General features: G+C 41.8%; 1 protein-coding gene across 3 annotated transcripts in view; it reads left to right on the top strand.

Annotated features, from left to right (window-relative positions):
• nek1 (NIMA-related kinase 1) overlaps positions 1 to 12,407 on the top strand; it is a 153,500-nt gene that overhangs the window by 59,081 nt on the left and 82,012 nt on the right. For all 3 annotated transcript variants that reach the window (XM_060834885.1, XM_060834876.1, XM_060834895.1), the window contains exon 18: positions 5,868 to 5,970. In XM_060834885.1, the coding sequence (XP_060690868.1) occupies positions 5,868 to 5,970 (103 nt within the window). The remainder of the gene's footprint in view (positions 1 to 5,867; positions 5,971 to 12,407) is intronic.

Here is a 12,407-nt window from a genome sequence, read left to right as displayed (position 1 = left end):
TCAGTCCAACTTGTCCATGCTGACCAGATAGCCTAAATTAATATAGTCCCATTTGTCAGCATTTGCCCATATCTCCCTCAACCCTTCCTATTCATATGCCCATCCAGATGCCTTTTAAATGTTGTCATTGTACCAGCCTCCACCACTTCCTCTGGCAGCTCATTCCATACATGCATCACCCTCTGTGTGAAAAGGTTGTCCTTTAGGTCCCGTTTCAATTTTTCCCTTCTCACCTTAAACCTATGCCTCCTAGTTTTGGACACCTCCAGGGGAAAAGTTCCTCGGCTATTCATGATATCCATACCCCTCATAATTTTGCACATCTCTATAAGGTCAACCCCTCAGCCTCCAACGCTCCAAGGAAAGTAGCCCCAGCCTATTCAGCCTCTCCCTATAACTCAAACCCTGGCAACATCCTTCTAAATCTTTTCTGAACCCTTTCAAGTTTTGCAACATCGTTCCTGTAGCAGGGAGACCACAATTGCATGCAGTATTCCAAAAGTGGCCACACCAATGTCCTGTACAGGTGCAACATTGCCTTCCAATTCCTAAATTCAATGCACTGACCAATAAAGGAAAGCATACTAAATAGTGCCTTCACTATCCTATCTGCATCTCCACTGTCAAGGGACTATGAACTTGCACTCCAAGGTCTCTTTGTTCTGTAACATTCTCCAGGACCTTACCATTAAGTGTAAAAGACTTGCCCTGTTCTCTTTCCCAAAAATGCAGCACCTTGTAATTATCTAAATTACACTCCCATCTGACACCCACAGGCCCATTGGCCCATCTCATCAAGATCCTGTTCTACTCGAGTACCTTCTTTGCTGTCCACTATTCCTCCCAATTTTAAGGTCATCTGCAGTTACTAATCACACCTATGTTTACATCCAAATCGTATCACTATTGATCCTTGCGGCACACTACTGGTCACAGGCCTCCAGTTTGAAAAGCAACCCTCCACCACCTCTATCTGTGTTCTACTGTTTGAGCTAGTTCTGTATCCAAATGCCTAGTTCTGTTTTGTATTCTGAGATCCAAGCATGCTAGCTAGTCTACCATGAGGAACCTTTTCTAATGCTATATTAAGTCATATAGATCACATCCACCACTCTGCCCTCATCCATCATCTTTCTTATTTCTTCAGAAAACTCCACTCAATCATATTAGTGAGATAACGATTTCCCATGCACAAAGTCATGTTGACTATCCCTAATTAGTCCTTGCTATTCTAAATTTATCAGTCCTACCTTTGTTCTCTACTTTGTTCCCACCTGCCTTGACTGTTTGTATGTTTTGCTCCTTTTCCCAACTGCACAAATTGATCTTTTTCATCATGATCTCCTTGAGTCTTCCCCACCCCCGCCCCCACTTCTTCTCTCAGTAATTTACCTCCACCTGAGGGTAGGCCTAACTGTCTGCTTGGGGACAGTAAGGATGGCAGATACTGGAAGTCAGAGTCGATAGATGCCAGGCTGGAAAAGCACCTGTACTCTGCAGACAGCAACCAATCTGACTTTTCAGTTGCTATCCACTTTAATATCTCCTTCCACTTCCCTGGCGACATGTCCATCATTGGCCTCGGACCGTGGAGACCAAACAACAACTAATATTTTGCCTGGGGAGGTTACAGCCTACTGGCCTCCATATTGAATTCACCAGCTTCAAAACTCCTCCACTCCCAGTTTTATTCCATGGCAAGTCCTCCCTCCTCCTTGCCTCCCTGACCTGACCTTGCTTGTTCATCTTCCTACTCATCGACCCGCTCCAGCTTTCCCACTGATCAATCACAATAGTCTCCTTCCTACATCCACCGATCACAAACACCACCCCCCACCTAGTGCTGACAAAGTGTTTCGGTCTGAAATGTTGACTTTCCTGTTGATCAGATGTTGTCTGACCTGCTGTGCTTTTCTGGCCTCTCATCTTTTGACACTAATCTCAGGCATTCTCCATGGGCATTGATAACTCACACCCCATGTCCACAGACATCCAGCACTTGGTGTCTTTTTGAAATACCATAATGCACTGCCACTCAACATACAGTATGCTTCAGCACATTAGGGCTGCTTTTTGATGAGTGCATTGGCACCTCTCAGTACAATGTTACTGCAAAGGTACTTTGTGCACAGGAGCAGGTTGCAGCTCAGAGATGCTCGCTCGCTCTCTTGGTGCTCTCTTACTTAATACCTTTTTCTTTATTTCAAAAATATACTTTACGTACTTAAAATTTTTTTTATGAATAGTGACCAGATGAGTATGATTCTGTGCACAGTCTCTACGTATGTAGAGCAAAACAAACCCAAGGCATTTCTTTGTTACTCAAGAACATATTTACGTATATCTGAGAATTTGGGAGAGGCTAATCATTCAACAGACCCACATTTAACTTCAGCAGAAAGACCTTAGACTCTGGTCTTTTTCCACTGCGCTGTGGTGGCAACTGTTCCAAGCTTTCATCTGTCCCTCAGCATGTAGTCCTGGACCTTGGAATGTGCTAGTCTATAACACTCAGTCGAGACCAACTCCTGGCTCTGCAAGAACACCACCTGCTTTTTTTGCGCAAACCAAAGAATGTTTTTGAATGAGTTGATGGTCCTCCAGGTGCAGTCAATGTTTGTCTCAGTGTATGACATAGGGAACAGACTGTGCAGCTAGATTCCTGTGTCATAGAGCTGCTCAGGACGAATGTCAACAAAAAGACACTATCTTTCTCTGGACTTGCTTTGCAAAGGTATATTCCAAATGGAGATATGTGATAGTCTTTCCTTCCGCCCCCCCCCCCCCCCCAAAAAAAAAACACCACTTCAAGAGCCCATGTGATGGTGCAAAGTCGGGGCATAATTGAATGATCTCACAGGTAGTACCCTTCTCACCACCAGCCAAGCAATGTCTTGGTGCTTTTTGGTAAGCTCTGGAGATGAGGCATCTGTTGAATGACTTTGACAGAGTGCTCAGGGAACAATACAACAGGATTCCCCTTCTCCTTTTCCCATTGGGTCTTGAAGACGTTACATGCTGACTGAATGTTTGATGGACTTATAGTGGAAGATGTTTTCCTTTTGCAAATTTCTCTGCAAAGGAACGGTGATAAGTAATGGTACAACTTCTTGAAGCATTCCACAGCAACAAGGCCAGTCCTGTCTATAGCAACACTGGGGGCAGGTAGAACCTCAGTATGTTGTGATACTTGGTATTAACGTCCCGAAGGTCTGCGCACATCTTGATACAGCCACACACAAAGATGGCCATTAGGATGAGGCTGGTGCTGGGTATGTTCAATCCCTCTTTCTCTACCACCTTTATGTGGCAAACATGTTTTAAGCTAAGGGCCATGTCTCCAAGTCTAAGGGGCATCATTCTCACTGAAGTCCAGAGAGACGCCCATCATGCCATGGGTGGCATGGTGGCACAGTGGTTAGCACTGCTACCTCACAGTGACCAGCTAGAGACCCGGGTTCAATTCCCACTTCGAGCGACTGACTGTGTGGAGTTTGCACATTCTCCCCATGTCTGCATGGGTTTCCTCCCACAGTCCAAAATTGTGCAGGTTAGGTGAAGGGGTAAAAGTAGAGGAATGGGTCTGGGTGGGTTATGCTTCAGCGGGTCGGTGTGGACTTGTTGGGCCAAAGGGCCTATGGCCTATTTCCACAATGTAAGTAATCTAATCATTCAGGCATCTCGGTACAGTAAAGAGAGGGCAATCTCTGGTGTCAGTCCAGAGGTCAGTCAGGATCTCTCCACATTGGTGTCAAGAGGAGAATATTATGCATCTTCCTTGGCTGTTTTGAGCCACTTGAGAAAGGGACAAATCGAGTAAGACCAAATTGGTTTGCAAAGTTGTTAGTGTTAGTGCAAGTAGGGGAATAGTAGTGAGGTGAATGAGTGGGCATCACTAAGACCATTCAGATTTCGGAGTCTTGGTGAATTGGGTGGTTGAGAACAAGTGAGAGAAGGGTTGTAGAAGCAGAGATGGTGTGAAGTCACAGAGAGGAGAGATGTCACTTACCCCAGGAGAATGGGAAAGGTCAATGACCTCCTTCCTACACTGGGCATTCCTTTGGACAGCTGAGACTTCATTAACCAAGATGGCAACCTTGTTCCAGGTTGGCAGGGTCTGGTGTCATCACCTCCTCTGTTGGTCTTGGAGGCAGAGGGCAGCCCTGCTTTACACCACCCTGTCCACTAGGTCATTCAGGTTCCTGTCGTATTGTGGGCAAATATCAAGAGTGCAGGGCATCTCCAGACTTAACCAAGTGCACAATGCCCTTTAAAGATGGTGATAGCGTAAAGGATTCTGGAGTAACTCAGCAGAGGCAAGCACTTGTAGTTGCGGAAAATGACACAGTTGGGCTAACATTGGATGAAAGGACTGCTGTAGGTGTCTCATTCCTAATTAATGAAGTATGTTTGGATTGATCGTGCAGCAAGATAGTGAAATCCTCCATGAAAATAACACTGCCAGAGTACAGTAAGATTCATCCATTGTGACAGAGTTAAATTGCTGAGGAATTGAGTCTCAGCAATTACTTTCAGTGGAGTAATACCTTGCCACAGATATGAAGCCAAATCCGATGTGAATTATGCAAATTTCGAAGTCAGTCTTTCTTGCAGTGACACTGTTAGAAGGGAGTATGAGGTTTATGATCATGGAAAAGTCAAATGCTAGTCTATTTCTACTGAAGGTTTTGGTGGAAAAATGGGAGTGAATATGAGGTTTCCACTAAACGACAAGCAGATAAATGCTGTAGGTGTACATGTGACAGTAATTTGATTTTGGGACCCTGAAGCAAAACCAGGTTTTGCAGGCCTGGTTTCCAAATTCTGATGCATCCCCTCCAAGACCAGAATATCTTTTCTTAGACTGAGGGACAGTTACAATTGATGCTGTTGACATGAGAGTGCCAATGCTAAATTTGAAGTCTGTGCGAACTGTGCATGAAGGGAGAAACTCAAAAACCATTTTTAAATGGACAACTACCTATAAGCGTTTTGCAATTCCATTGTATTTGAACATACAAACCAGGGGCAAGAGTAGGCCATCTCACTCTGCATCTGATCAACAAAATGACATTCTTGCAAACCTTGGTAACCTTTAACTCCACCCCATCCCCAACACCAAGAAGCCCCTCTACCTCGATCTTTTAAAATGTTCAAAGACTCTCTTCCTAAAAAGGCAGTGAAAGCAGAATTCCAAAGATTCTCGACCATTTGCGGAAAAAGTGTCTCCTCGTCTCTGTTTGAAATGGGCGACTGATTTTAAACCTCGGTTCTAGATTTTCACCTTAGAGGAAAGATTTCCATATCTACCCTGTGAAGATCCCTCATGATCTGATGATTTTTGCTGTTCGAATGGGAGCAGTCTCTGAAAGTCTGTGGGAATGACTCCCACAGCTTCTCTACAACTGAAGGAACATTGTTCATCTATAAATGTATGTAGTTATCCCATTCAGCCCCCACCTTTTTTTTTCTTGAGGGCCGTGCCCAGAATACATTTCATTGAAGACAACAGTAAATCGGTATCAGGTTAATTTAGGAACAACATTTTGGTTTCTTGAATTGTTATAATTCAGCTGGTAGAGTAGGGGGTTGTTCCATAAGGAAACCTCTATCCCGTTCTGCCTATATCAAGAACAGCACCATCTGCTCAGTTTTAATTTTAAAGTTCTCTTAACTTTGTGAACAACCTGGCTGACCGTTTCTGTGATATTCATTTACTTTTCATGCAAATGTTTGCTTGTACTTAACTGCTACAAGTGTGAGGGTGTCTCTATTTATTTGCAATTCTGGAGAACTCCAAATTTTAAACAAACAGCTTCTTGTGAAAGTGTTCATTTTATCTGAAACCTTGCTATCTATTTATCCAGGCAGCGAGGATATGCAGCTGCAGAAAGGGCAAAACAAGTGGAAGAATTTTGGCAACGAAAGCGGGAAGCATTACAGAATAAAGCACGTGGTGAAGGACACTTGGTAAGAAATGAAAACTTCAGTTTGTTTTTAATAGTTAAGTGAGGCATAATGGGCTAATTGTATGATTTTGGTGCATACCACTACTTTCATAGCCTTTTTACATCTGCAGTTTTAATCATTAGTCAGGGGTAGAGCTGTGGTGTTCTTCATGTTGGAAGAGGCAGTCATTGAGACACCAGGTGGACAGACAATTGATAATTCTGATGCATTAACATTTATTTTAAGCTTGGAGTCACCAGGACTTGATTGGTGCATCTGTGGATGTTGAGAGATATAATCGTGGAAATTGCAGAGGCATTGGCTGTAAGTTTCAAGTTCTCCTTTAGATACAAGGATAGGGGAGAGGGGAATATGGAGGGTGATAGAGGACTGGAGAATTGTAAATCTTCTTCAAAAAGAGTGAATTCTCTAAATCCAGCAACTGCAGGACAGCCGATTTTAAACTGTGATGGTAAATTAAAGGCTTTAGAAATGATATTCTGAGACAAATAAGTCTTTCCAATGAGTGTGAGTTCATTCAGGAAGATTTGTTAAGGGCAAATCATGCTTAATTAAATTTATTATTTTTTTTGTTAAGGTTGAGATAGATGGCTGATGAAGGTGATTGCAGTTCATGTTGTGTACATGGATTTCCAGAAGTGTTTGATAATCTATTGCAAAGTAGACTTGCCACTTGAGTTAGAGCTCATGGAATAAGAGAAACAGTAGCAGCATAGACACTTTAAATTTCAGAACTCTCTACTCCAGAAAGTGGTAAAGGCAGGGTCATTGAATATTTTTAAGGCAGAGTTAGATTTTTGTTTGGCACGGGTTTCAGAGCTTGTTGGAGGTCTTTAGAAATGTGCAATTTAAAAGGCAAATTGATTTAACTGTGACCTAATTGAATGGCGGAGCAGGCGTGAGTGGCCAAATGGCCTGTTACCAATTCCTGGTTTTTATGTTCATACGGATTCAAACTTGACTGAGTGACACACAGCAGAATGCAGTGGTATACATTCTGGCCTAATGGATCAAGTGGAGTTCCCTAGGGTCCAGTGCTTTTTAATTAAATGTAATAAGTATGTGTGAGGCACAGGAAGCAGTCTACCTCCGTGGTATTGCCAATCTATTTTTACAAAGTGTGGAAGAAGGTTCATTGGATTTCCACTATGATATCAACACACATTTTAATACCTCCTTAAATATTGCAAGAATGTGTGGTTACTTTTTAAGACGTTTAATTTTATAGTCTGTATAAGAGGAGGTGCATGTCTCCTCGATTTGAAGAAGCTGAGCTGGAGTCATTTGGCAGAATGCAAGTGTTAAGATACTATATTGTCATGCTAAAATATTTGGCTCTAAGTACAAATTAAGAGAAAACAGTTGAGGGTATGTAATATTGCCCTGCCTGTTGCATCAACTTTTTATTTTGAACTAAGCTTTAATTGTGGTGCCTCTGGCAAATGCTTACAAATCGACATCAAATCAGACAAATGTGAAGGAATTCAAACCCAGAAACTTTTAATTTTAAGTTGAAGTATCCATGCTGCTTTTGAGGGAGAAAAGAACATTTAAGTTGTTGATTATAACTTTGCTAAGATTGTAAGTGCCTCTAACAATATTTTACAAAAGCAAAAAATAAACAAATGTTGGAACTCTGAAATGCAAACAGAAAATAGTTTTAAATCCTCAGCATTTCGGGCAGAATCTTTGGAGAGAAATGATTAACGTGTATCTCCTTAATAACAGACTAGGGGAGACATTTTTTAAAAAATAGGGTGCCAAAAGTAAGCTGTCAGGCACTGCTTGCTGTCAGGCAGTGGTGTGCGGTTAAAAAAAAACTGTCTACATATGGCACAGTAGAGATGATATCCTTGAGTATTTTTAAAGCCATATTACATTCTTGACTGGAGGACAGCAGTGCCAGAGGTTCTGTTCACTCTGAGGAAATAAAACACCATTTTAAAAAAAAAAGAAGGGGTGCTTGCCAAAATAAGATGAGAATTTTTTTTGGGAGGTCATGAGAATTTGGAGCTCTTTCTTTCCCAGAGCAGCACCATTTATAATATTGTTAGGTGGACGTAGATGGATTCTTGACTAACAAGGGTATCAGAAGTTGTGAGGTGGGGTAGTAGAGATGAGACCACAATCGGATCAACCACAATCTTAATGAATTACAGAGTTTGAGGGATTCAGTTGTCCAGTCCTCCGATATCATCTCCTTTGGTTTAATCTTGTCATGAAACATTAGCTCTGCTTCTACCTAAGAAATGCTGCTTGATCTGCAGACTACTTCTGATGTTTCTGTTTCTTTTTATAACAGAATAGCAGCCTTGGTTTCCTGTGAGATGTTTTGGGATTAATATTTGCACGCTCCAAAACTGCATGTCCTGCTGTGGCTTTTGTGATTTTTAACAATTATTTTAAGTTCTCCATTGCCCAAAAGAAGTTGAATAATAACAGTTTAGAATGGAGCTCGGTTCTTTTCTCAGGTTTCTTTTTCTCCCTGCATGGTAACAAATTTCATATTATTTTGAAATAAGACGGTCGCTGAACTGTGAATTACTGCCTGTACCATGAGCATTTGAGCATTCACCATTTTATGTAAAAATATTGCAGCTAATTTTTAAACTGGTAGTTATTTGAACAGGCAAATGCCCTGTTACATTTGGAAACAGGAGAGAGATAGGAAAGTATTGTTTTGCTAAGTGAAATTTAGCCGTTTGTGTTTTCTGTTTAGCAAATATTTCCATTTTAAATCTTGGACTGCATACATTAAATACTTGGGAAAAATTGTGTTTTGCATGAAATATGTTTGATTTTGTTTTCAGTCTTTAAATTCTAAACAAATAATTATTTTGGTTAATTTTTCTGTAACTTTTATTGATTTCCCATCCCAAATGTTGACACTTCTAACTTGATTATGACAGGAAGATGATTAGACTGTGATTTCTTAAGTAACATATCTGTAAATGTCTAAACTAAAATATGACATCACTGAGCCCCATATTCGCCAGTCTAACAAATGCTCTAACCTACATGGCTCATAAGTTGTATTTATATCAGTTGTAATTTACACAAATGAGTGGTAAAATGCTTGCAATAGATTCTGAGCATTGCTATACACTTTCTGTCACTTCTGTGCATAATGGTGTCACTACCTCAGCCAGGAAAGTTCCAGTCCATTGTTGGCTGTGCGAAGAAAATGTGAATCAAAACTTTACATTTTAAACTAGGTGTATAAACTATATTAATGTAAAACCAGAGTGTGCCACTTTTTGCTATTTTTATCATACTCTTTTGTTGTATTCTACTTTCAACCATTGTTTAGTCAGCAAATGTGTATACTGTGATAGTGGAGGTCTAAAGGCATTGGTTTGCCGTGCAGCACCCTTTGACATACCACACTGCACCAACTGAGTTTACTATGAAGGTCCAACCTTCTCAACCTCACCCCTTGCCTGATGCATGATGTCTCTTCGGTTAAACCAATACTCGTCATCTCTGCTTCTAATGAGAGTGCAGCCCTGGGGCTATGGTGATTTTATCTAGCTTTTACCCTCCTATGGATTTTGAAAAATTTTGTGTAAAAGCTAAATTGGCCATTTCCATAATATCGCCATTACTGAACCTTCCAAGATTAACATTCTGGGGATTGTCATTGACCAGAAATGTTGTTTTTATTTATTTATGAATATGGGTATTACTTGCTCGGCCAGCATTTATTCCCCATTCCAGACTGCCCTGGAGAAGTATAATGAGCTGCCTCCTTGAGCCAGTTTTAACCTTGAGAGTGTAAGGACAAGCACAATATCATTATGGAGGGAGTTCCAGGCTTCTGACCCACCAACGCCTGAAGGAATGATGATAAAGATACATGAGAGAATGGTGTGTGATTTGAAGTGACTTGCACATTGTGGTGTTCCCATATATCTGCTACCCTTGTCCTCCTAGATGGAAGTGGTTGTGGGTTTGAAGGTGCTATCCAAGGAGCTTTGGTGAATTTTTGCACGGCATCTTGTAGAAGGTACACACTGCTGCTGTTGTGCATTGTGTGGTGGAGTGACTGAACATTTGTGTATGTGGTGCTGTCGTTTGTCCTGATTGATATCCAGCTTCTTGCAATCATCCAGGCAGGCAGAGAGTATTCCATTACACTCCTGATTTATGCCTTGAATGTTTTGGTGTTGTTGGTTAGATTCTCTCTTTAATTGAGATGTATGCTGTCTGCTTGTGCAATGCGAATGTCAGATTTAGCTTCATAATTATTGCTGTCCACTTCCTAGCAATATACCTTCCATGACTTCATCTGGCTTGATGTTAATAGTTTGAATTCAGAATCTCTACACCAGAAATCAGGATTATCGGCCATAAATTTGTATCATTTTACAGTGAGCTACCTAACTGATGTTTTAACTTGAGCTAGGTGTCAAACACGTACTTCACAAGCAATCTAGAATGTGGGGAAGGGGGCTTTTTTGATGTCCTTGCCCCTCGACGAGAAAGTCTGGGTTCATGTCCCACCTGCTCCAGTGGTGTGCCATGTTGTATCTGAACAGGTTGATTTTAAAAAAAACTAAAACTAGGCAATGAAATTTTAAAAATGAGGGTCTCTTGTTTTTGACAGAGATGAGAACCCTTTTCTCTGAGGGTTGTGTGTTTGTGGAACTGTCTACATATGGCACAGTAGAGATGATATCCTTGAGTATTTTTAAAGCCATATTACATTCTTGACTGAAGGACAGGCGGAAACTGGAGTTGAGGCCACTGTCCGTTGGCCATGATCTTAGGAAGTGGCGAAGCAGGCTTTAATGGCCGATTTGGTCTTCTCTCCCACTTTTCTGTGTTCATAGACTAAATTGCCCATTTTTGGCACCAAAATATTGCCTGCTTTTCTGCCCTGCTTCATTTCCAATCCCATTGAGATTCTGAGCTGGAGTTTCTCAAGAGCTTTGAGATCCTGAGCTCACATGTTTTGTCAACATATCTGTGGGATGCAGTCTTTCAAGAGGTGGCCTCCTATATGCATTCACCATCCTGTTCAGTTCCGAGGCAGATTTGCCCTGCTTGAAAGTAAACTGGAAATTAATCTATCTATCCATTGAGATAGATAGATGCAAGACATGGGAAAGGAAATAAATTGTATGTTTGGATGGATTATATTAAGATGTGAAATGAAGGAATCATGTGCAAGGGAGGGTGCTGTTCATATGGATGACTAATTTAGCAGAGCTGCATTAGTTTTGAAGGCATAATCTTAGACTAGTTATGAATCGCAAAAGCAAACAGTTCATAAAGCAGTGTAACACTATATATGCATTGATGCTATTTGATTTTATGCTACGTCATCAATCAGGAGCAAGGTAGTTCAGGGAACACCTGCCAACACTGATTGCAATAGATGTCAAAGTGTAGAGTGTGACATTAGTGGGGATATATCACCTGGTATGTAAGTCTGGACAAATATATGGCTCCAAATCGCGATCTAGATTCATACAGTATAGAAGAACCTCTTTTTGGCCCATCGGTTGGTCATCTATAAATGACCTGGAGGAGGGGCTAGAAGGTTGGGTGAGCAAGTTTGCGGCTGATACGAAAGTCGGTGGAGTTGTTGACAGTGAGGAAGGATGTGGCAGGTTACAGCGGGATATAGATAAGCTGCAGAGCTGGGCAGAAAGGTGGCAAATGGAGTTCAATGTAGCTAAGTGTGAAGTGATTCACTTTGGTAGGAATAACAAGAGGATGGATTACTGGGCTAATGGCAGGCTACTTGGTAGTGTGGATGAGCAGAGGGATCTTGGTGTCCATGTACACAGATCTCTGAAAGTTGCCACCCAGGTAAATAGTGCTGTGAATAAGGCATATGGCGTATTGGCAGAGGAATTGAGTTCCGGAGTCCTGAGGTCATGTTGCAGTTATATAAGACTCTCTGGTGCGGCTGCATCTGGAGTACTGTGTGCAGTTTTGGTCGCCATACTATAGGAAGGATGTGGAGGCACTGGAACGGGTGCAGAGGAGGTTTACCAGGATGTTGCCTGGCATGGTAGGAAGATCGTATGAGGAAAGGCTGAGGCACTTGGGGCTGTTCTCATTGGAGAAAAGAAGGTTTAGGGGTGACTTGGTAGCGATGTACAAGATGATTAGGGGTTTAGATGGGGTTGAGCATGGGAACCTTTTTCCACATATGGAGTCAGCTATTACAAGTGGGCATAGCTTTAAATTAAGGGGAGGTAGGTATAGGACAGATGTTAGGGGTAGATTCTTTACTCAGCGAGTCCTGAGTTCATGCAATGCCCTGCCAGTAGCAGTGGTGGACTCTCCCTCTTTATGGGCATTTAAACGGGCATTGGATAGGCATATGGAGGATAATGGGCTAGTGTAGGTTAGGTGGGCTTGGATCGGCGCAACATCGAGGGCCGAAGGGCCTGTACTGTGCTGTATTTTTCTATGTTTCTATG

This window comes from Hemiscyllium ocellatum, chromosome 2 (genome assembly GCF_020745735.1).
Source record: "Hemiscyllium ocellatum isolate sHemOce1 chromosome 2, sHemOce1.pat.X.cur, whole genome shotgun sequence".
Lineage (NCBI taxonomy): Eukaryota > Metazoa > Chordata > Chondrichthyes > Orectolobiformes > Hemiscylliidae > Hemiscyllium > Hemiscyllium ocellatum.
This window is presented reverse-complemented; position numbering and strand designations above follow the sequence as displayed.